The 25,332-nt window shown below is 46.1% G+C and overlaps 1 protein-coding gene and 1 non-coding gene across 3 annotated transcripts in view; one reads left to right on the forward strand and one right to left on the reverse strand.

Moving 5' to 3' along the window:
* Positions 1 to 548: 548 nt before the first annotated feature.
* Positions 549 to 682, reverse strand: LOC118720324. Its single transcript, XR_004988417.1, has one exon. It is a non-coding gene; the product is annotated as a small nucleolar RNA SNORA5 (small nucleolar RNA).
* A 9,231-nt stretch (positions 683 to 9,913) lies between these two features.
* Positions 9,914 to 25,332, forward strand: part of FRMPD4 (FERM and PDZ domain containing 4) — a 422,856-nt gene continuing 407,437 nt past the window's right edge. For both annotated transcript variants that reach the window (XM_036439810.2, XM_036439813.2), the window contains exon 1: positions 9,914 to 10,156. In XM_036439810.2, coding sequence (XP_036295703.1) covers positions 10,125 to 10,156 — 32 coding nt within the window. In that variant the 5' untranslated portion in view covers positions 9,914 to 10,124. The remainder of the gene's footprint in view (positions 10,157 to 25,332) is intronic.

Raw genomic sequence — 25,332 nt, forward strand, 5'->3', positions numbered from 1 at the left:
CCCAACAAACACATGCTCTGTTCTGGGAGGCATGGGTGCCTCCCTCCAGACGGGGAGGCCCTCCACAGGGATAGATTGACATCTCTCAGCCTCTTCAGAGTGAAACTTCATGAGAAAAGCTCTTCCCTGGCTAACGCTGACAGCCCTTCACGACAGGAGTTCTCATATTGCTAAGCTTCAGCAAGCAAACCCCAAGTCTTCTCAGGGTGACGAGAGCAAGGATCCAGTAGGGTGAGGAGTAGAGAAATCTTGGTCCCGCCATACACTGAATGGCCTTGAAGAATCCAGAGTCCGTCCCTTCCTTCCTTCCTTCCTTCCTTCCTTCCTTCCTTCCTTCCTTCCTTCCTCCCTCCCTCCCTCCCTCCCTTCCTCCCTTCCTCCCTTCCTCCCTTCCTCCCTTCCTCCGTTCTCTCCTCTCTCTCTCTCTCTCTCTCTCTCTCTCTCTCTCTCCTCTCTCTCTCTCTCTCTCTCTCTCTCTCTTTCTTCAGTCTAATTTTAATTGGCATTTCTTTTTTTCTTTCTTTTTTTTCCCCTTTTTTTTTCTTCCTTGATGTCTGTAGCCAAATTTATCCCTGAGGCCCAGGAGAGGGGATCAGGGCCCATGAGCCACAGTATTTCTGTGGCAGCCTTCTGGGCCAGTGCTTGTCATGGGTGAGGCAGACACCGATCTTTTTTTTCTTTTCTTTTTTTAAATTTTATTGATTTGAGCCTGCAACCCAGCCATGTGCCCTTGACTGGAATTGAACCCGAGACCCTTCAGTCTGCAGGCTGACTCTCTATCCATTGAGCCACACCAGCTAGGACCATAGTACCGTAGTCTCTTTCCATTCCCAGTGCTCCTGTCCCCTCAGCATTCCCCTCTGGCCTAGTGTTTTGTTTGTTTGTTTGTTTATTATTATATTTTTATTGATTTCAGAGAGGAAGAAAGAGGCAGGGAGAGATTGAGAATCATCAATGATGAGAGAGAATCATTGATTGGCTGCCTCCTGTATGCTCCCCACTGGGGATCCAGTCAGCAACACGGGCACTGACCGGGAATTGAACCTTGACCTCCTGGTTCATAGGTCAGTGCTCAACCACTGAACCACACTGGCCAGGCTCACCTGTTCTTTCTCTCTCTCTCTCTCTCTCTCTCTCTCTCTCTCTCTCTCTCTCTCTCTCTCTCTCTCTCTCTCTCTCTCTCTTTTCAGGCTTACCTGTTCTCTAAGGCCTCCTCTTGTTTCCCCACCTGAGATGTTCCCCCTCTGAGCATTGCTCACCCCTCCTGACTCTTCAACACCCTCCCTCCAGGGCTTCCTCAGGCCAATGGCCTTTGTGCTGATGGAGATAGCTCTGGGTAGCAGTGGTCGGCAAACTCATTAGTCAACAGAGCCAAATATCCACAGTACAAGGATTGAAATTTCTTTGGAGAGCCACATTTTTTAAACATAAACTTCTAACGCCACTTCAAAATAGACTCGCTCAGGCCGTGGTATTTTGTGGAAGAGCTACGCTCAAGAGGCCAAAGAGCCGCATGTGGCTCGCGAGCCGCAGTTTGCCGACCACAGCCCTGGTATATAGAAAGCTCAGTGCCCTGGAAATGGAATGTATTTGTTTGAGGGCTGCTGCTTCCAGTTCACTTGCTTGTGATCTCTGACAAACCACTTAACCTCCTGGAGCCTCACGCATTATTTACAAAAGGGAGGCAATCTTCCCTGCCTCCGAGGAGCGCTGGGAGCTGGGGTGGTGTGTGCAGACACCTCTCCTAAACTGGAAGGCATTATATTCACGTGGGCTGTGGTAATGATCATCCATCTCACACTCCAGTTATTTACATAGTTGCCTTATTATAGTTTGCACACTGTGGTTATTTAAGAAATTCTTTTACCTGGCCCTCCCTTAGCCAGTGTTACCCCTTGTATTAACTAGGCCTGCATTCAGTTGCAAATACCAGGATACTCCTTAATCACAAGCTTCAGCAAAATCGGAAGAGATTTGCCCTATCCCGTTTGGCTCAGTGGACTGAGGGTTCCCAGGTTTGATTCCCTTCAAGGGCATGTACCTTGGTTGCAGGCACAATCCCCAGTGGGAGGTGTTCAGGAGGCAGCTGATGGATGTTTTTCTCTCATCGATGTTTCTAACTCTCTTTCCCTCTTCCTTCCTCTCTGTAAAGAAATCAATAAAATATATATTTAAAAAAAAACACAGAAGAGATTTGATCAGCTCATGAAATGGGAGATTTGAAGGTCAGCAGTTGAGGCTGGTTTTACAACTCAACAAGATCCTCCTGAGCCAAGCTTCTTCTGTCAGCATCCCCCCACTATCTCCAATATCTTTATTTTCTTTATCTTTATTGTTGAAAGGCTTACCGCTGTCCCCTTCACCCCATTGACTCCCTCCATCCCACTCTCGCCCCCTCCTCGGGCTTGCCTCTCCCATCCTATTGTCAGTAGATGGGTTATGCATATCATATACGGACAGTCTTGGGTTACCTCCCATTTGACGTATGTTGTTTCATGGTTACGCCGCCATCTCCCATTTATTTATTTATTTATTTATTTATTTATTTATTTAAAGTTCCATCATTTCGGCATATGTACATAAGTGCTTTGTGTTTTTTATTATTTATTTAGCACAAGTAAAGGTCAGGAATTGTAATCTTTCTTTTAAAATGGTTTTACTGTGTCACTTCATCACTGCTGTGTCATCCTTGAAAGAGAGCAAATGCACATAAAACCAGTCTTTGAAACCTCTATTATTCACTGCAAAGTAGCATTAAACTGTAGAACATAGTTGGGAGACAGTGTATATAGGCTCTCAAGTTCAGAGGAGAGTGTAGAAAGGTCCAATGTGGGGAAGTCCCATGAGTAGAGCAGAAGGCCAATGATAGGACACTGTGAGGGTCGTAGGTGCTTATGTAGGTGGGTTCTGACTTGAAAATGTCACATCGTGGGAACTGATCTCCCACATAACCAGAGAACCTACTGTAAATCATCTGGTTAATCTCTTCCTGCCCCGCCCCTTCCCTCTGAAATAAGCTAATCTGTTGCATGCTTCAGTGTGTCTTCCATAGCTGGACTTTCTGTCTGTGCTTGTCTCATCGTAGTAAGATGATAGCCGCAGTTCAAGTTCAATGAACTCATTTGGAAACAGAAAGCAGACAGAGGGGGGAAATGGATTGGAGGTGGGCCCCCAGGTGACCTTGGAAAGATAGCTCAGTTGGTTAGAGCATCGAACCCAAGGTTGTGAGTTCCATCCCCAGTTAGGGCACCTACGAGAGTCAACTAATGAATGCATAAATAAGTGGAACAACAAATCCATGTTCCTCCCTTCCTCTCTCTCTAAAAATCAACAGATACAGATTTTTTAAAAAAGGGACTCATTTCCACATGGAAGGAGAGAGCTGCCTGTTGAGCAGAAGGAAATATCTGCAGCTGTCCTTGATGACAGGAATCAAGGGTTATTCATCTCGATTTCCTCTCTCCAGGGCCTCGGATATAGTACATGGTATGTGGTTGATGCTCACTAAATACTAACTGAATAAATGAGCAAATAATCAATTAATACATGAATGAGAGTTCAAAAGCCTGAAATAATCAGTCTGAACGCAGCTGGTTTTGTACATACATCTTCTGTCAAGTTCACTCTCATGATACCCTTCAGGACTAGAGCACTTTATCCATCAAGCGGAAGAGCTGTTATTCAAAGCTTTTTCATTCATTTTTGTCTCATCAGGGGCTCAGATGCAGGAACATCATGTTATAATAGACAGCATAAGAGTGAGTCCAGGTCTGAGAGGTTTAAAACGGGTCTCAAATATTTAAATATGCCTCGGACAAATAGCCATTATGATTTTCTTTTTACACAGTGCTGCACAGGAATTCAAAATATTGTTACAGAGTATGTCAGAGGAAGAATTCATATTCTGGAAATTATACACCAGCAGAATCTTTGAAATGACCTCTTCCCCTTTTCTTCTTTACTTCATCAGACGAGAGGAAATGCAGTGAGAAAGCAGTAATTATAATCCTTCTTACACTGAGAGGCTTTTGGGTGAGAAAGAAGAGGAATAAAGATACAAAGGAAATAGATGACTCAGTATAGCCTAGTAGAAAGTACATATAGCGAGTGTGGTTCTTAACCTTGACTACAGTTAAGCTTATAGGAGCATGAGCTAACACTTTCTATTTTATAGATACACAATTGACTGGTAAAAGTATCTGACCTCGAATCTGTTCCCATAGAACCTAACCTTCTTTAAATTTTTTAAAAAATTAAGATATAATTGACATAACATTGTATTAGTTTTAGGTATAGAACATCATGACTTGTTATATGTATATTTTGTGAAATGATTAGGTAAATAGGGTCTCAAAAATATCACACCTTTAGGAAGATTCACCTGCATTGCATGAGAAGGGGGAGGGCATGGGAACCCTGAAATTCATTGGTACCCACAAAGCTCACAAATGCGGAAGTCAACACTAAGAAAAGTTAAGTGGCTCTAGCCAGTTTGGCTCAGTGGATAGAGCGTCAGCCTGTGGACTGAGGGGTCCCGGGTTCAATTCCAGCCAACGGCACATGCCTGGGTTGCGGGCTCAGTCACCAGTGGGGGGTATGCAGGAGGCATCTGGTCAATAATTCTCTCTCATCATTGATATTTCTATCTCTCCTTCTCCCTTCCCCTCTGAAATAAATAAATACATTAAAAAAAAAAAAGGAAAGTTAAGTGATAGCTCAAGGGCTACTTCTGCTTACAGACTTGGCAATGGAAGAGAGAAATCCTAGTTGTTGTTTTCTAATGCCCCTAATTTCTAATAGCATCTTTAATTTTTGAGTCTCCTTTAAGATAATCAAATATGACAGAGAAAAAATTGAGTTATATTGATAGAACTTGAGAGATGTTTGTTTTTAAAATATATATATTTTATTGATTTTGGAGAGGAAGGGAGAGAGAGAGAAACATCAATAATGAGAGAGAATCATTGATTGGCTGCCTCCTGCATGCCCCCTACTAGGTAGGGATCGAACCCACAACCCAGGCATGTGCCCTTGACCAGAATCAAACCCGGGACCCTTTAGTCTATAGGCCAACACTCCATCCGCTGAGCCAAACCAGCTAGAGCGAACTTGAGAGGTTTTTATTCCACAAATCTTTTTTTCAAAATTTCCCTTCTGCTGCTAGACATATCTCCAGAAATCAATGCTTCCCATGATCTAATAATCCTCATTCTCTGGAAAATTATTGCCATCACTTGGCGCATTTCTGGTCTCACCTTTTGTCATAGCTAAAATGGAATAATAATAACGTTCTTGTCTAATTCACAGGGCTATTTCAAGGACTAATGGAATAAAAGCCTTTAGAAAAGTGAAAACTTACAAATGTATAGCATGATTCAGCTCCTTCTGTAATACTAATGGTATCTTTAAAACCAGCTTGTCTTGCCTTCGCCTTCTAACCTCTAGTCCCACCCCCACCCAGGTAAAATACTATGACGTGCATAGAAGGGAAAAAGTAAAAAAAGCAAGGAAGAAAAGAGAAGGAAGAAAGGAAATAGAAACAATTATTCCTTTATTACTTTTAATAGTAGTTTTCTGTTGTTTTAACCTCATTTCTCAAAAATCCCAGCACCTCACCCTGGCCAGCGTGGCTCACTTGTTTGGAGCATTGTCCCTTACACCAAAAGGAGATCAAAGGTTGATTCCCAATCAAGGCACATGCCCTGGTTGCGGGTTCGATATTCACTCAGTGTGCATGCCGGGAGGCAACAGGCTGATGTTTCTCTCTCACATCAATGCCTCTCTCTCCCTCCTCCCTCCCTCTTTCTCTCTCTCTCAAATCAATAAAAACATATCCTTGGGTGAGGATTTAAAAATAAAGAGAAATCATGCCTGGCCAGCATGCTCAGTGGTTGCACATTGACTTGTGAACCAGGGGGTCGCGGTTTGATTCCCGTTGGGGCACATGCTTAGGTTGCGGGCTCCATCCTCAGTGGGGGGTGTGCAGGAGGCAGCTGATCCATGGTTTTCTCTCATCATTGATGTTTCTCTCTCTCTCTACCCCTGTCTGCCTGTCTGAAATCAATGAAAGTATATTTTAAAAAGAGAGTAAATGTTCTCAGCTTCAAAGTAGTGATCTTGGAGGTTGCAACTTTTCCTAATAGCGCTGCCAATAATTAAGATAGATGTGGACACCTTTCTGGTGTTATATCCACGTGGCTCAATTTCCACGCACCAGGGCTTATTCTGGTTTAGCTACAGATGTTATCATTTCCATGTTATAGGTGGGGAAACTGAGTCTCATAAGGGAAATGACTTGCCCGGAGCTGATGCTTTTGAGTCTCTCTCTTTAAAAAAAAAAAAAAAAAAAAAAAAAAAAAAAAATATATATATATATATATATATATATATTTTTTTTTTTTTTTTCATTGATTTGATTTTTTACGAAGAGGGAAGGAGAGGGACAGAGAGTTAGAAACATCAATAAGAGAGAAACACAGATCAGCTGCCTCCTGCACACCTCCTACTGGTGATGTGCCCGCAACAAAGGTATGTGCCCTTGACCGGAATCGAACCTGGGGCTTTTGAGTCTGCAGGCTGACGCTCTATCCACTGAGCCAAACCAACCAGGACCCTTTGAGTCTCTTATGCATGAATATATTCAACAGTGTTTGAAAGTGTGTTTGGCTTTTAGAAACGACCAAATGTCACTTGGATTCATGTTAAGCTCATTAAACAGCCTTTTAAGACGGAGTAATCCAGTTTCCAATGAATAAATCTCTACGAGGGGCCTTAGGAAGGATCCAGGCTGAAGATGAAATCTGAGAAAATCATGGATGTGCTCCAGTGCCTCTCACTGGTGTTTGTTTGTTTTAGGAAGATCTGTTTCATGCTGGACAAAGAACCTCTCCCAACCTCTGCTGCACACACCTGGCTGGGAGAGGGGCAGAGCTGAGAAATCAGCTCTCACATCCTTGCCTGTCTGCCAAGGGGCCCGAAGATGTAAACTGAATGTGTGAGCATGTTTCAGGGGAACAGATTCTTTCTTAAAAAAATAAAGGAGGGCGAGAGTCTCTTTGCTTTAGTGTTTGTGTCCCTCATTAGGGCGTCAAAATGCCGGAGTTCTTTTCCCAGCCTTACAAAAGGTTCAGCATTCTGGAGAAAGGGCTGCATGTAGATGATTAAGAAGGAGTCCGTGGACGAAGGATAGTTTTGAAAGGCATTGGAGGTCAAAGGAGCTTCCAGCTGAAGGAGCTAGAATACTCTCCTCCTTGACCAAGGACCCATGCTTTTATTAAACACAATTTGTCCCAAGGCAAGGTGGAGACATACACTTCAAAGGGTAAGGTATCAAAGGGTTTACAGAGATTGTCAGTTTGGGGAATAGCATACAGCTGTTCAGGAGTTTGGCCAACAGGAGGCAATAAAATGCACTGAGCTATCTGGCAGCTAACAATAATCCTATTCAGATTTGGGGGAAGTGCTGTTTAGCCAGTTCCAATGGGTAAATTACATATGTGTGGCTCACCCTTGTTGAGCTGCCCAAGTCCCATCAACTTTTTGATGGAATTCTTGTAATTATTACATGCTGGAATTTGTTCCTGGCACTTTAGAAAAACATACCAACCAATTAGAAAACATACTCGATAACCAATATATCACAGGAGTATGAAGAAGATCTGGAGAAGCGAGTTGTTTGCCCTGTTGGCTCTTAGGCTGTAGAGAGTAAGCCTCTGTACCATGTATAACTGTAGCCCACAAATGGGCACCCATTGAATCCCAGCAGCAAACTGTTCCAGGTAGACCAGATGTCTTAAAGGGAGACTCCTTTCTCTACAACCAAACATTATGTCTATTTCCTGTCACTTTCACTGTTAAATAACTACTTAGCATATAGGATAATTCTTCCTAATAGGCTTATCTTTTTAAAAAGGTCATCCCAGTTGTTCGAAGGAAGCACTCTTTTCAAAAACTTTCTTCAAAGGCATTGCTTTCACCCTTTTCCTGCTCAGGAGCCGGACTTGTGCTGCCTGATGCTGACTAAGAAGTGAAGGAATGTGTTGGTGGCTCCTTTCGGGCAAGGAAGAAAGGTCAAAGGGGAATAATGTAAACTGTGAGAGCACTTTTATTGCCATCAGTAGCAAGCCAAAGGAGGATGCAGCATGCTGTGATGGATGGAGGAGTGAGTGGTAGGGAGATGGACAAACATCAATGAAGTCAGAGAGGGAACAGTACCCACTGGGGATGCTTTGCCTGCATTGGTTTGGCTGTGATTCTAATGAGCATAGCATTAATTCATTCAACAAATGTTTATTAGTTACTTCTCCATCTACGGAACTGTTCTAGACAGTTGGGATCCACCAGTAAAAAAACAAAAACAAAAGAAAAACAAAAACCTCCCTGCTCTTGTGGCCCTTTTATCCCAGCAGAAGGATCAGATAAGAAACAGTAGACATAAAAAAAAAATTATGTAGCATTAGCTGGTTTGGCTTAGTGGATAGAGTGTGTGCCTGCGGACTGAAAGGTCCCAGGTTCGATTCCAGTCAAGCACACATGCCTGGGTTGTGGGCTCGATCCCCAGTGTGGGACATGCAGGAGGCAGCTGGTCAATGATTCTCTCTCATCATTGGTATTTCTCTCTCTCTCTCTCCCTTATTCTCTGAAATCAATAAAAGTATATTTTTTTAAATGATGTAATGCACTCTTGGCTGATAAGTGCTATGAAGGCAGGGGAAAAACAAAATAAAACAAAACAGGGCTTGGAAGTCCAGAGTGTGAGGGCCCTGCAACTTTAACTGGGCCTTTCAGAGATGGCTTTGTGTAAGTGACATTTACACAGAAACTTGGTGAAGGAGCTTGCCATGCAAATATGTGAGGGAAGGGCATTCCGGGATGAGGGAGCAACCTTTGCGAAGAGTCAGAGCTGAGGTGGGAGGATAGCTGTAGAGTTGGAAGAATAGCAAGGAGTTGGGTGTTGCTGGAGCTGTGGGGGTGGCGAGGAGATGGGGAGCAACAGATGATGGCGGGGAGATCAAGGGCCAGACATCCAGGGACTTGCTGGCCATTGGAGGAGGAGGTCAGGTTCAGCTTCCGAGAAAATGGAGAACTTGTGCAGAGAGAGTTTCCCCAATATGACCCACGTTTAAAATGCATTTCTTTATCTAGGCCAGTGGTCGGCAAACTCATTAGTCAATAGAGCCAAATAGCAACATTATGACCATTGAAATTTCTTTGGAGAGCCACATTTTTTAAACTTAAACTTCTTCTAATGCCACTTCTAAATAGACTCGCCCAGGCTGTGGTATTTTGTGGAAGAGCCACACTCAAGGGGCCAAAGAGCCACATGTGGCTCGCGAGCCGCAGTTTGCCGACCACGGATCTAGAACATCGAGAATAGACTGTGGCATAAAAAGAAAAGAATGTTCGTTTTTAACCACGCTGCCTTACTTTATATGACAGGGTTGCTATGAGACTCACATGCAAAGCGCTTAAAAACGAAAGGCAGCGCAGACCCAAACTATAATTATTCCCACAAACGTCAGGGGGTTCAAAGCCAAGGCCCCTCTCGCCTCGTGGAATCCTGTGTAGTAACCTCGTCCGTGCCATTGAACTCATCTGCCTTTAAGAAGCTAAAGGAAAATGGATTCTGTTTCTTTTGAAAACAATGCGATCTCAATGCCTGAGTTTCCATTTTTCGGATGGCCACCGGTTTTTCTTTTTAATCGCTGAAAGCGATGCCTTTCGGAAAACAAAGTGGCAGTGGTGGGCCTGAATCCTGAAGATGCAGGGACAGATAAAGAGTCGGAGAACTTTAAGCCCATTTCCTCTTCCCTCAGTCCTCTGACAGCAAGCAGCCACTGGCCAGCTCCTCCAACATTTGGGGGCGGGATCCCCATGGGGCCTGCCATCAGGTGAGGGCTGCTGGGGGGGCTGGGGGAGAGAGGGGAGAGCACACACTTTGTGCGGCCATCTGACCTTCAGGGAGCCTGGGGAGAGATTGGAAAGGATCTTGGCCAAGAGGCCTGGAGACTCCGACAGCAAGAACAGGAAAGGGGGGCCGGAGAAGCCTGCGCCCCGAGACAGACGGAGTTCCTGAAGAGGGGCAAGCCTCAGCGCCAATTATGTAAAAGCCCAGCCAGCTCCCCATGGCTGCAACTTGGAGTTTACTCTGCCTGAGGTGAGCATCGCTGGTTGGGTTTGTTTTTCTGAGCAGGGTTTTGTTTTTCCTTCTCCCTTCCCCGCTGATGGCTCTGAGAGAGCCGCTGGCGTTGCCTGCCAGATCCCCATCTCCTCCCTTCTCCTCCCCGCGGTGGAGCCCCTGCCCATCCGCAGCCTTGCCAATGGCGCCCGGGACCCCCAGCTCCGCGCCCCTCTAAGCGGCAGCTGTGTGCCGCCGCCCCCAGATGCCTCCCCATCTTCTGCTCTCATTTCTCCGACGCTTCCCCGCCGCTGCGGTCCAGACACACGTCCCCAGGCTGCCCAGCTGGCACGTCTCGCTCCGGCGGGTCCGGGGGGACCGGTGGGAACTCTGCGCTCCCCGCTGGAGCCCACTGCACTGGGCAGCTCCCACCACGGCCCCCCGACCGGCTGCCCGGCGCGGCCAGGCCCCCCCCCCCCCTTCCCATCGCTAGTTCTGTTTGGGAAGCGAGCGGAGGCTCGGGCAACCTGCGGTCCTTGGCTCTCCTTTGCTTTGGGGAGGGGAGAGGGGGGCTTCGCCTTCCGGGTGGGGTGCCTGAGACTGTGCGATCTGACCTCCGATCTGGAGGCACACAACCCCTCCGCCCCCTCCGCGGCCAGGGTGGGGGGTGGAGCGGGCGGCAGCTGCAGTGCCGGGAGGGGTGCCTGTGTGCCAGGCTGGGCGCCGGCTCGGGCTGCGCTCCTTGGCTCCTTGGTGCACGGGGCAGCAGGGCCGGGCTGGGAGCAGTCACAGTGCCCCTTTCCCCCCCTCTCCCGGGCCTGGCTAGACGTGGAGCTGTCCTCTCCCCGCTCAATTCCCCCACCGCCGGGCTGGAGCGCTGGGGGCGCACGCAGGACCCGGCCGCTCTCCCCGCCCCTCGCCGCCTGCCGCCCACTCTCCAGTGAGTTTCCCCGAGGCGGGCGCCCACCGGTCCCGCCCGGGATGCACACGCAGCCCGTGGCCGGAGGGGGGTAGCAGCCACCGCCTCCCGGGCCCCCGGGCCTCCGTTGCCGCCAACGCCACTCCGGCCCGGGCGCCAAGGTCCCGCCGGCCATGGGGCTGCGGAGGCTGCCGGCCTGAGACGGGGCGTCGGAGCCACGGCGCTCCGGGTTCCCGGCCGCCTGCATGGATGTCTTCAGCTTCGTGAAGATCGCCAAGCTCTCCAGGTAGGCGCCACGCCGGCTCCTCTGCGCCCGGGGCCGCAGGGGCGGGCAACTTGGGGCTCCGTGTGCCGATGTGGGGAGAAGCAAACACCGGGAGAGCAGCGGGGCTGGAGATCGGACCCAAACCGGCGGCCTGGGAGGGGGTGGGGAGGTGGAGGGGTGCTGCGTGCAACTTCTTGCTTGCTGGCTGTTGGGCTTGTGGCTCCGCGGGTGGGGAACACACGGGAACACGCGCCCCAGCGCACCCCGGGGTTCGCGGCAGCCCGCTTTCCCACGGGAGACCCGCTGGCTCAGAGAAGATGCGTGTCCCCGCTCCTGCCAGGCAAAGCCCGGAGTCCTGAGGGCTTGGGGTCCCTGCGAGCCGATGGGACCACAAGTGGCCCTTTCCCCCAGTGCGGGATCAGACCCCGCACCCGGAAAACTCAGCGTGTGGGCTGCCCCGCTGTGCCCAGCAGTGACCTACATGCCGCATTCAAGGAGACGGAGACAAAGACCTTTGGCCTTTCTGTGGGCACCGGGCGTCCGAAGCCTTAACCGGTGGCAAAATGTGCTCGCATGTTGTTGGGGGGAAAGAAAAGTCGCACTCCAGGCAGAGGTCTCTGTAGGGAGAGGGACCAGCGATGGGTCCACATGTCGCCACCTCGTGTGCCGTGGGCAGAGCTGCCCCCTGAGCTTCCCCAGTCTTCCTGGAAGCCCAGGAGCTGGGTCTGGGCTCGGGCGGTGGGAACCGGGCCTGACCTGGGCGGGAAGTCTTAGAAGACCCTGCCCACCCTTTGTGCCTAGGTGCCCCAAAGGCTGGCCTGCGCCCCTGGCACTGCCACAGCCTCGGGGGCTAGGCAGCGGGGGTTTTCCAGGGCCAGCTGAGCCTTGCTTGCAGGCCGGGGAGAATCATGTGAGGGTTCCTCCCAGTCCTCAGTGGCCATGGCATCAGGTGAGAATGAGAGCCTCAGCCAGCCAAGTGAGAAATGCGTGTTCACTTCACTTAGCTAAGGACCCTTGGGCCGTGGGGCTAACATTTCGCCCCGGGGCTGCCTCTCACGGGCCTGGCCCCCCGGCTACAGGTCTTCATTTATTCTCGCCTGTCTCCACCTCCCTGTCTGCTCACACAGGTCAGACAGTCCTCATGCCACAGGCAGCCTTCCCGGGGGCAGCCCCGGTGGAAGTCAGCCGGGAGGGATGCGAGGTATACAGTGGGTGTGTAAACAGTGGGTGTGTAAACAGTGGGTGTGTAAACAGCCTGCCCTGGAGCAGCCCATCCGGAGTTGTTGCCCAGCAGATCAGACCACACGTGTGTCCAGGCGAGGGTGACTGGAGCAGGCAGACTGGTTTCGGGCCACTGTCCCCGAGGGACGTGGCTTCACACCTCCGTGGACTCTGTGCATGCTGCTGCCCATTGCTCACTGCTGCGCAGCCGTCAGATCTCGGGCCGGGGATGGGAAACGGCTGTGAGCAACAGTGTAGCGGTGGCCCAGTGCCATCTAGAGAAGTTCAACCAATAGTATGTTTTAAAGTGATCAAGTTTGATTTCCGTGGCCTCCACTGATAAACATGCTAAGACTAACAAACCATCCGGAGCCTGGATGTAGTCCTTAAACTCTGGAGCCTGGGAGGGAGCTGCTGGGTGTCAGCGGAAAACTTGTTTGACTGACTGAATTTTTGCAAAACCCTAGCCAGGCTGTATGTTGCTTTAAAGAGAGGCTAGGGTTTAGTAAATGGGTGTGAATGTCACTTTCTGTCCTTACGGGGATGTGGATGGGGTGTTTATTTTACTCTAAAGCGAGACACTGCTCATGCCCACTCCTGTGCCCATGAAGGACCCTTCCCGCCATAAGCATGTTCCTTTTGTTGCTCCAAGATCAGCTAGAGGGCCATCAGCATGCAGACTCGCATGTTCGCAGCTCCAGCCTTGATGGAATAGCCTCCCGTGTGAGATTTAGACACTGCAACAGAAATGAAGTTCTTTTCTCAAAGGTGAAGTCGAAAAGTGCTTATGTGGCCGGATTTTGCAGATTTCCGAATGGGTAATCTTCCTAAAGGATTTAGCTCTGATCCACGTAGCTACTTGAGTGCTTAAAATTCTCGGGGCTCAGAGATGAACAAACACAGCTCTCCCAGGCCCTCACCTTGCCTTCGAGTCCTGGGAACTTGAGTTTCTAAATGTTCATTCGGACAGCATTCGCTGCAGAAAGCGTGCCTGGTATTTGCTAAATGCCTGTCTGTGAGGAAACAGGGTGGTAATGACAGAGAATTTCAAGGAAATATCAATTCACGCTGGCAGTAATAATAAGCCATTATAGTTTAACTTTTAAAAGGTTCTGCATTTGACCACACATGCCCAGAATCTGTGCCCTTTTACTCATGGGAAAATTTGGAGTTCAGATTGGACCCAGTCCCGTCTGATGATCCTCGTTTGAAAAAATGCTGCCAAGCACTGGCCCGGCTGGCAAGTTGCAACCCTTTACGGCATCTCTTTGAGCGGTGCCCCTTGAGTGCATGCATCCTGGGTGGCACCGTGTGACAGGAATCTACCGAGAGATGTTTATTTCTTGTTCTTTTAATTTCCCTATTCAACCGCTGGATAGTTTACTTGTCGTCTTACTGCGTGGTTTCCTTGGTAACAGTTATATATCACTTGCCATCCCTGTAGATGAGAGCATCACAGATGATTGGCTCATCGGCCCCTGATAGTATTCAGATAGGCAGCTGTTTGGATGGGTGCTGTTCTCTGTGTGGGCTATTTGGTTTGTAAAGCAGACGCAGGCTCTGAAGTGTTTACAGAAGTCTCCGGCTTGGGAGAAAGACATAGGATGATGCCCCTTCGCCGAGGGGAAGGGATGGGAACCCCAGAACTCCCGGAATGTTATTAAACTTAGCAGTGTGCTTGGGGATCCGATAGCACGATTTCCTTTCTCTTCTTGAAGCACAAAGCTGAGAGCTTTGAGATGATTGGGTCCGTTATTAATAGGAAGATCCCTTCTTGTAGTTATAAGTGGATTTGGGAGCTGCTTTACTAGTCGATTCCCGGCCTTGGAGTTTTATGGAGTATTCTGTGGCATATAGCAGTCACTAACAGTTGTAATAATAAAGTGCCAATTTAGTTACAGGCATCATGCATTGGAGGAGGAATAAGATTATATATGCATTTATAGTTTCCTCAGATGTTTGTGTGTATAAGATCTATTCAGAGGTCACAAAGCTATTTTTTACCTCGACCCTGTTCAGAATTTCCTATTTCCCAGGCAAAGGGGAAGTTGAAGAAGCAACACGCAAGGTCAGACTTTCCCCATCTCCCTTCTTACCTGAGTAATTGCCTTCACCCGGCTGATAACGGGCGTTCTGGAGGCGGGCGGAGAAAAACTCGCCGAGACTCTGCATTTGAACTTGATGAACAATGCTGCTTGCTCCCCGTCAGAACCCTTTCTGAGTTTTGCTGATTTTCCTGACTGTCAGGAGGTGAAGTGATGAACAGTTTCATAACAGGACTAGATTTCTGTTTTAGGAATATTTAACTCTACTTGCCCAGGACTTGCTAGTTTGCAGCTGTGAGAGTCTAGTCGCTAGCAGTTTCAGGGGAGAGATTGCTAGCACAGGCAAGTACCTTTCAAGTACCTCTCTTTCTCTTTCTGTGTGTGTCTCTCTTTCTGTCTCTCTCAAGTGAATTTCAACTTTTTGCTCTCAGAATTGATATAGATTTCAGCTGCAGTGAAACTTACTTATACTTTAAAAGCATAACCTGGAAATTCTAACTTTCTATTTATGGATCTTCCAACTATTCATATTCTCTCTCTCTCTCTCTCTCTCTCTCTCTCTCTCTCTCTCTCTCTCTCTCACCTTGATTACTATTTCATTTGGAGTTTGCCATGGAAGTTTAGCTGTGAGGGAATATACATTACTGGTGAAATAGAAAATTATCTTTAAAGAATAGACTTAAAAATCATTGATTTTGCCCTAGCTAGTTTGGCTCAATGGATATAGCATCGGTCTGTGGATCAAAGGGTCCCAGATTCGATTCCAGTCAAGGGCCCCCTACTGGGGATCAAGCTGAATCAAACCATGACCTGCTGGTTCATGGTTGATGCTCAACCATGGAGCCACAATGGCCAGGCAATTAAAAAATATGTTTGTGTGTGTGTGTGTGTGTGTGTGTGTGTGTGTGTGTGTTTAAAGAAACTAGGTGTTTGATTGGGTCTTTCTAGGCCATGGTTGAAACCTGTAAGGTTGATACAAGAAAGGGCTCAGAGGAGTTTAGCTAGAGTGTGGTTACGGAGAGAAACCTTTTCAACATATGTCACACTTAGCATTTAAAGAATATATATTTTTTATTGATTTCAGAGAGGAAGAGAGGAATAGAAACATCAATGATGAGGGAGAATCATTGATCAACTGCCTCCTGCACGCCGAGCCCGCAGCCCTGACTGGGAATGGAACCGTGACCTCCTGGTTCATAGGTTGATGCTCAGCCACTGAGCCATGACGGCTAGGCAAATTTAGCATATTAAATACATGAATTCATCAGTGTACATTCACAATTCACATAGACCTTAATTTACTTCAACCTCTGACCTTACATCCTTTAGTGAACTTTGGGACACTGGCCACTGGGAGTGAATATATTGTCCTGCTGTATTTGTTGCTCTGAGGACAATTTTGCATGCTGGTTTTTTTGGTCACTAAAGCAGGGTGCTTTCTTACGGCTAGAGAGTGACCTGCAGAGTGATACTTGCCTTCCCTAGGCCTTTAGCCTGCCAGTTGCCAGCACGGATGGAAAAAGAATCGGCCACAGTGCTTGCACAGCCTCAACTGACGCGTGCCGGGGAGCTGATCAGCCCACGGGAGAGCACTGGCTATTTCCTTACAGTACACTTGAGCCTTCTGGTCCTCGTGGCTGATGACCTTCGTTCATCTTTTTCCCAATGGAAAGAAAACCAGCTAAGTGTGTCTGGTTGTAGGCACAGGGCTTTAGGTGGGCTGCATCCATCTGGCGTTGAGTTAAACCCAACTTTTGCATGGTGTGAGATCCATGCCAGGGAAAACTATCCACTCTCTTTGGTTGCTCCAGCGAAAACACAGGGCAGGAATGCTGCCTCCCTTCTGAGCCATTTAGGTCATTCTGTACTTCAGCTGTGAAAATTATCTCAAAGAAATCTAAGCCTTCGTTTTAGATAACAAAGTTAGCATGCCCATTTTTTTCCTGGCAACGAGATGAGAAGGGTTTTCTGCCTCCCCTCTCAGAGAAATATATTTTCAAGAATGGTTTGCAGCGCTTGGCACGCGACAGATACTCTGTACTAGATAGTGGGCCGAGCCATAAACAAGCCATTCCGATTCTTCTTGCGGATAAATGGTCATTATTTGTTTCGCTGAACAATGTCCATGATCCGTAACTCAGGAATGGAAAGGGCTATGCCACTTCAAAGTCAATGGCCTGATTTTGGACTGGGTCTCAGATAATAGATTTTTATTCTGTTTAGACATTCGAAGCATGACTTTCTTTTCCCCCTACAATGGTTGGTTAAAAGTAATCAACTTGGACTTCTAAGAAATCTGTGTTTTACTGCTATTAGCTCAAGCAAAATTATGATTACGCTCTAATGGGTTTTTAAAATGTCAGCAAGCTTCCATTTGAGGAAGTCCTTTATGAATGATAGGAAAAGACTATCATTTTTCTGAAAGAAATGTTTCTCGAGTCTGAAAAGGAAAAGCAATTGCCCTGCAATTATAATTTACTATTGGGCTTTCATGTTCATCTGGGTTGTTTTTCAGATATCTCATAAATTCTGTGAAATTTGCTTAATTTGAGAATCAGCACATGGTAATTAACTGGCAGAGATGAGCTTTACAGCAAACAGGAGGCCAGTATACTTAAAATCTATGTGAACTTCGCCCAGTGAATGTAGGCAGGAGTGTATTTATATACAGTATTTTTAAAATATATTTTATTAAATTTTTACAGGGAGGAAGGGAGAGGGATAGAGAGTTAGAAACATGGATGAGAGAGAAACATCTATCAGCTGCCTCCTGCACACCTCCTACTGGGGATGTTCCCCCAACCAAGGTACATGCCCTTGACAGGAATCGAACTCGGGAACCTTGAGTCTGCAAGCCAACACTCTATCCACTGAGCCAAACCAGCTAGGGCTATATACAGTATTTAAGAGGTAAGAGTATTTAACTGGTTGAAGATGAGAGCCTGAAACCACCTGGCTTATTTGAGACTGTTCTTTATGGGGGTCAGTCATCCCACCATTGCAGTTGTTTGTTTGTTTTTTAAATATATTTTTATTGATTTCAGAGAGGAAGGGAGAGAGAGATAGAAACATCAATGATGAGAGAGGATTATTGATTGGCTGCCTCCTGCATGCCCCCTACTGGGGATGAAGCCTGCAACCCACACAAGTGCCCTGACTGGGAATTGAATCTTGACCTCCTGCCCGGTTCATGGAAGGATTCTCAACCACTGAGCCACACCGGGCAGGCTCTACTACTGGTTTTTTAAATAAAGTTTTATCAAAACACAGCCATGCTTATTTGTTTACGTATTGTCTGGCTGTTTTCGCAGAGTTCAATAATGTAGTAGTGTCACAACCTCTGAGCCTTTTACCCATAGTCTTCATTTTGTCTAGAACAATCTTTATCTTGACCCCCTTTTATCTGGGAAAATCCTGTTTGTCTTTCATGTCTCAATAGGTAAACTAAGCTTGGTCCATGGAGCCTTCTCTAACTCCCCAATCCTGGCTTAAGTGGCTCAACTAACAGCTCCTGTTAGTTAAGCTTTAGTACATTATCCCCTAGATTCCTGGTGGCTTATTTCCTTTTTTTAAAATATATTTTATTGAATTTTTACAAAGAGGAAGAAAAAGGGATAGAGAGCCAGAAACATCGATGAGAGAGAAACATCAACCAGCTGCCTCCTGCACACCCCCTACTGGGGATGTGCCTGCAACCAAGGTACATGCCCTTGACCAGAATTGAACCTCAAACCCTACAGTCCACAGGCCAATGCTCTATCCACTGAGCCAAACTGGTTAGGGCTGGTGGCTTATTTCTTGCTCTCTTGGAGCCCTGCCCAGGGAGGGAGGGAGCTTTGTTGTGATCCTGGAAGATGAGGGCATTCGTTCCTTCACTGTGAGATTCAGCTGACAGATGAGGGCAAAGGATTGGGGGTGATAGGGTGGAGGCTCAGAAGGCCCATCACTGGAACCGAAGTGCATCTTTCTACCCATGCCCCATTAACCAGCACCGGGGCCACAACTAGCTGCAAGGGAGGCTGGGAAATTCAGTACAGCTGTGTACCCAGTCTGCTGGGTGGCGCGTGCCCTACATTTTTCATCATATTTATTCACCATGTGGTAGAGGGTGTTTTTTCCCCAATTCATAAACCTTCCCTGTATCCATACCTTTTCAGTGTGACATTACAGTTCCTCCTGTTTTGGCCAACAGAATGTGGCTATGAGTCAGAGAGTTCAGAATGTGGGTATGAGCCAGGTGGTGTGCATTTTTTGTTTGTTTCTAACATTGTTACATATGAAGAGTTGCCTGTGTTAGCCTGCTGGTACCAAAGCTGGATTCTCACAGCACAGCATCAACCTGTGAACCTGCAGCATGCAAACATATGCTTGTTGTTGAGCGTCACTGAGCTGGGGGGCTGTTTGTTACTCAGCATTATTAGGGCCATTGTGGACTGCTACATGTTGCATTAAGGTTGAGTCCAGTTTGGGACTGTGTCTCATTTATGAGCTCTCTGAGGGCAACCTCCTTATTTCAGAGTAGATGTTGAATATTGATGAATTGTGAATGAATTGGAGTGACATCACACAGCAATGCACGTGGCAGATATTGATAATCACAATCAGCTTGCTTCTGTACTCCATTGAACAGCTTGAACTGCTCCTGAGCTAGAGGATCTCTGGCCAGTGCTTGTTCGTTGTGCCCATTGGACACTGGAAGCGAAGGACTGCCTACCCCTGGCCCCTAGGACCCAGCACTGCATCAACCCAGATCCTCCCAGACTCACATTTGTTTCCATTCCTGTCCTTCTAGTCCTGAAAATCCCAGTTCGCTCCGATTATGCACATTGTTTGCTACTGCCAGGAGAGGATTACAGATAACTTTCTAACATACTTAACTATGTGTGTACTTCAATGTGTTATTAAAGAACCCATGGTTAGGGTACCTCACATGCAGTATACTGGGCAAAGGAAATGAAGAACTAAAGGGCAAGCACCAAGGTTGCAGGTTCGATCTCTGGCCCTGGTTGTGGCATGCTCAGGAGGCAACTAATTGATGTGTCTCTCTCACATCAATGTTTCTCTGTCTCTCCCCTTCCCTTCCACTTTATGTAAAAATCAACGGGAAAATGTCCTCAGATGAGGATTAACAAAAACAAAACACCCTAGAAAGTAGAAAACTCACTATACTAAATGAAAGATATTGTCTTGCTAACATGCACGTACTTGCCCTAGAGTTTGTTTTTATATTGCTCTTCTAAAATAGCACACTAGATGAGCAAATTCTAAGAAATTGGTCCATGAAAATTTTGCTTTAAAAATGAATGTGAAATACAGTAACGTTGTGGGGGGGAAAGAAGAAGGAAATGCTCTATGAGATGATGTAGAATATATTTTTAAAGTGAAATAGCAAGAGACAAAACTGTGTAAAAAGAAAAGGAGGTTATATATATAGTCTTGTGTTTACATGACGATGACTGGAAGGCTCACGAATCAAGCAGCAGTGTTTAAGGCTATACAGTGGGAGTACAAGTGGTTATGTGTTGAGAGGGACCGGGTAGATAGAGCATATGGATGGGCCCCCATCCTCACTTTATATTTTATTTTATTTTGATTTTTGAAGCCTAGGAATATGTATTAATAAATAGATTTGAATTTCAGAAGAGTGATGGATACCCACATTAATTCAGGGTCCAAATAACAATAGCAACTGGTTATTAACATGTTTGTTCTGACTATAAAAGTAAGATAAATTTATTGCACTGTTTTGAGAATATACAATGTATGAAGGATATAGAAACTAGAGGCCCAGTGCATAAATTCGTGCACAGGTGGGGTCCCTAGGCCTGGCCAGCCATCAGGGCAGATTGAAGCTGGGCTGATCGGGGCCAGGCTGATGAGAGCCTACTGGCTGGGTGGAGGGACCAGAGAAGGTTGGCTGGTCACAGGAGGTTGGCTATGGGAGCACACTGACCACCAGGAGGAAGCTGTGCCTTGAGCATCTGCCTCTTGGTGGTCAGTGCACGTCATAGCAACTGGTCGACCAGTTGTTCTGGTCGTTCTGTCATAAAGTTCGCTTAGGCTTTTACACATATAGATTTTAGAAATTCTACCAGCCAGATATAATCTCTGCTCTCTCTCCATTTTCTGTAATCTTTCTGTTTTGCATAATTAATATCATAGACACATAATTGTATGCTTAAATTTTTACAAACCACTATGTTCCTGTACCATTAAAAATTCTTTATACATATAAAATAAACAGCTGCATTTAACACAGTTTTCTGAATGACTTCCTATGTAATTAACATTTAGGTCATTTCCATTGTTTTGCATTGAATGATAATGTGATGACTATATTTACAAGGAAGTCTTTTGGTTTCATGGGCGTATTTTTTAATGACAATAATAGCATACTGAATATTTCAAAACTCATTACTCAGAAGGTGGTTTGAGATGCCATGAAAATGATATTCAAATTTTATGCTAAAACTGGGCATTCTAGTTCCTCATAGACATTGAAGTTGACAAGCAGCATTTGTCATGGAAGTCAATCACAAGGCCAGACTCCAAGCAGCTGGTGATGGCAAATCTTGAGGGGTGGCATGGGAACATCAGGTGGATTTTTAGCACCTCAAACCATGGTGATCTACGTCCCTGTAATGGGAAAATTATGTCATATTCCCGCTAAATTGAGTTATATTTCTAAACTTTCATCATTTTTGCATAGTATTAGTAAATTTTAAGGAGCACTTCAATGTGAAATGAGATAAAAATAACATGAAACACTACACAGCTGTAAAAAATAAAGAACAAAGGCTCACTCCTTGCAATGATATAGAATAGTGGTCTGCAAACTCATTAGTCAACAGAGCCAAATATCAACAGTACAATGATTGAAATTTCCTTTGAGAGCCACATTTTTTAAACTTAAACTTCTAATGCCACTTCTTCAAAATACTCACCCAGGACGCGGTATTTTGTCGAAGAGCCACACTCAAGGGGCCAAAGAGCCGCATGTGGCTTGCGAGCCACAATTTGCTGACCACTGATATAGAAGCATGGAACCGTGACCTCCTGGTTCATTAGTCAATGCTCAACCACTGAGCCACTGCGGCCAGACACCCCTAAGTTTTTCTATCTGAATCAGGCTTTCTCTAATAGGAATATAAACAGAGAAAAATAGTTTTCTTTTGTTCCCCACCCCTACTGCCAAACAAATGCATAGAAGTTTTTTAAGCTTACATTTTATTCATTTTTGGTAGCAACCCTAAAAGTCTTATCCTCTGAGAAGTTTCCATTCATTAAAGGGAGCAACTTGGTTTTCTTTTGAGAACCACATGCTGGAGATACACTGATGGATGCTTCCTTGGACTGGAATTGGATTCTGATGCCAGCAGTCCATAATTTGGCCTTCCGGTTGAGCTCACGTTGACAGGCTGAAGAATAGAGTGCTACTTAACTAAGTTGCTGAAACGTGTGCAGGAGGTTAAAATGTGCCTAATCCTTCCCCATTAGTTGGTTAATCCTCCTCACTCCAGTGCTGATGTGGTCCTGTGTGACTCCACAGACTTCCATTTATTCAGACTACAGTGATGTGGTTAATCATGTAGTCTAGCTCTTATAGGAATATGTTAACATGCTTAAATACATTTTTTATTAATTTCAGAGAGGAAGAGAGAGGGAGAGAGAGATAGAAACATCAATGATGAGAAAGAATCATCTATTAGCTGCCCCCCCCGCCTCCATGTGCCTAACACTGGGATCGAGCCCCCAACCTGGGCATATACCCCAACCGGGAATCATATCTCGACTTCCTGGTTCATAGGTCAGTGCTCAACCACTGAACTACTCCAGCTGTACTATATGTACTAATATCTTTTAAAATATATATTTTTGTTGATTTCTAAGAGGAAGGGAGAGGGGGAGAGAGAGAGATCCATCAATGATGTGAATCATTAATCTGCTGCCTCTGGCATGCCCCCTACAGGGGATTGAGCCCAAAACCTGGGCATGTGCCCTTGACAGGAATCAAACCTGGGAACCTTTAGTCAGCAGGCCAACGCTCTATCAACTGAGTCAAACCAATTAGGGCTATGTTAATATTTTTAAAAACATCTGAGCACAAGAAGATACATGCATCAAACAATACAGAGCATAATTCAGAGTTTCACTGCTGACCTTGAAGTCATATGAAAGTTTTCCCTGTGTCATAGGTCAGGGGTCAGGAGTAGGCACACTGTGGCCTGTGGGCCAATATCAGCCTGTTAGCTATGTTTCTAGAAAGCTAAGAGTGATCTTTCCATTTGTATATCAGTCCCCCAAATCAAAAGAATAATATTTCATGACACATGAAAGTAATAGGAAATTCAAACATAAGTCTATACAGATAAAGTTTTATTGGCACAGCCCACCCATTATGCATTGTTTGTGACTCCTTTCTCTGTACAAATGGGAGACCAGGTAGCCCACAAAGGTAAAATATCTGCCCCCCCAGGAGGTTTGCTAACCCCTGTCCAATGTCACCAAATATCATCCAGTGATCCTTGATGGAAAGAGATTACAAATGAGTCTGTGGATTCAGATTTAAATATATAAATATGTTTATGTTTTTGGATTTCCAAAATTGTGCATAAATGGACATTTTGCACTTAGCAAGGATTCTCTTTTCCTCTAAATGTACCCACTGTGAACCATTGTTGCTCTTCACAAATAGATTTTAAACAACTTGACTAGGAATTATGTTGTAAATGTTTATATTCTTCTGTGCTTGCCGTCTTCGCCATAAAGATGTAATAACGCGCACTCGCTGTGCAGTAACGGGTTCACAGCAAAAGGCTGATGCACCGCCTCACCTCTGTCACTTGTTGCTCTGCTTGAGTGGGGTGCTTGGATGGAAGCATGGGAACCACACTAGGAATGCTGGATTCAGATGATAGAAGAGATGGAACAGGAGGTGGTCCCTGGGCCAGGTACAAGGGTATGTCTCAGTCCTGGGGAGAGGACGGCAAAACTCCACTCCATCACTAAGTGTTGTGGCTCAGTGGATAGAGCGTCTGCCTGCCGACTGAAGAGTCCCAGGTTCGATTCCAGTCAAAGGTACATTCCTGGGTTGAGGGCTCGATCCACAGTAAGGGATGTGAGGAGGCAGCTGATCCATGATTCTCCCTCATCACTGATGTTTCTCTCTCTGTCTCCCCCTCTCCCTTCCTCTCTGAAATCAATAAAAATAATATATTTTTAAAAAGTAACACATATAGTCTGGCTGGAGTAGCTCAGTGGTTGAGTGTTGACCTATGAACCAGGAGGTCATGGTTCGATTCCCAGTCAGGGCACATGCCTGGGTTGTGGGCTCAATCCTCAGTAGGTGGCATGCAGGAGGCAGCTGATCCATGATTCTCACTCTTCACTGATATTTCTCTCTCTCTCTCTCTCTCTCTCTCTCTCTCTCTCTCTCTCTCTCTCTCTCTGAAATCAATAAAAACATTTTAAAAAAGAAAAAAGTGGTATCTAGTTAAATGCTGTTAATCATTATTATCTGACTATATGGTTGTATTAAATTTTGTTGACCCATCCCCCCCCACCCCCAGCCAAAAGAGCCTGCTCTATAGAGCAGAGATTTGCTCAGTGGCTCTCCAGAAAGGGAAGGGTACATGGACTCATTCACCAGCTGAAGGTAGGGGGTGCCCTGTTGGGTAACAGCTCACAGTGGGGAATTTCCACGCATGAGCAGTGTGCTCTCCGTGCTCCATAGGCTGCAGGCCTGCAGTTCACGAGCCCTGATAGGGTCTCTTCCTTCCATGCTGCTCTGGAATGAACAAATGATTTCTAACAAGAGTGTATTAATCATGTGAGTGAAAGTGAGTTTCAAAAGATGATTATAAACAATTAAGTAATTTGAAATTAATTTTCTTGGTGCTTATAAGTCCAATGAGTTTATTAGGAACCTTTGTTTGGCTGTCATTGACAAGGAATGTACAATTGTGCATTTCTTATTTCTAACCATTTTCTCGTTGGTTGAGTATGGTGTAATATTCATAATGAAAATGACTGCTATGCTTTTTTTGTATACCTATAGCCATAATCGCATTAAATGAAGACTGGAGAATCCATATGAAATAATATTAAGTATCCCCATGAATGGGCAGGCGGAGATTCTTACATGTTAAACCTGATGTTTGATGCTTTTCTGGAGTATTTTAGCATTCTGGTGTTTTTAAAACCAAAACCCTCAGGAAGAAATGTATTTACCCTGTACACACATACAACACACACACACACACACACACACACACACACACACACACACACACGGAACCAAAGCAGAAGTTGCACAGAATAAGATTGAGTTGGATACAGTTGGCTTCTGTTCTGCTTTCTCATTTTTCATTCTGCATTCCCGCTGCCTGGGTCCTGGCTGCGCTGTGCTGAAGTAGTTCCTGCTCCCTCCCGCCGCCGCCAAATAGATTGCAGTCTGAAAAACACCAGGGTTGTGAATGTGTGATTTCTCCCCTCTCCTGGGACCCTTTCCTCTTCTTGGTACATTAGTTCTCTTCCTCTGGGCACTTGTCCTTCCCCACGCTGCCCATCATACACCTGAGTGGCTGCTGATCACTGGCCCTCTGAGCCAGGCTGAGCCAATAAGAGCTTTGCCCAGAGATTTTCTTGTTTTTAACTTGAGTCTGCAAAGAGAGGCTTTGTTCCTCTATGGCACATGTGTCAAACACAAGGCCCGCGGGCCAAATCCGTCCCGCCAGGCCTTGCAATGTGGCCCGTACCACGGAGT

Source organism: Pipistrellus kuhlii, unplaced genomic scaffold, assembly GCF_014108245.1.
Source record: "Pipistrellus kuhlii isolate mPipKuh1 unplaced genomic scaffold, mPipKuh1.p scaffold_m20_p_16, whole genome shotgun sequence".
Taxonomy (NCBI): domain Eukaryota; kingdom Metazoa; phylum Chordata; class Mammalia; order Chiroptera; family Vespertilionidae; genus Pipistrellus; species Pipistrellus kuhlii.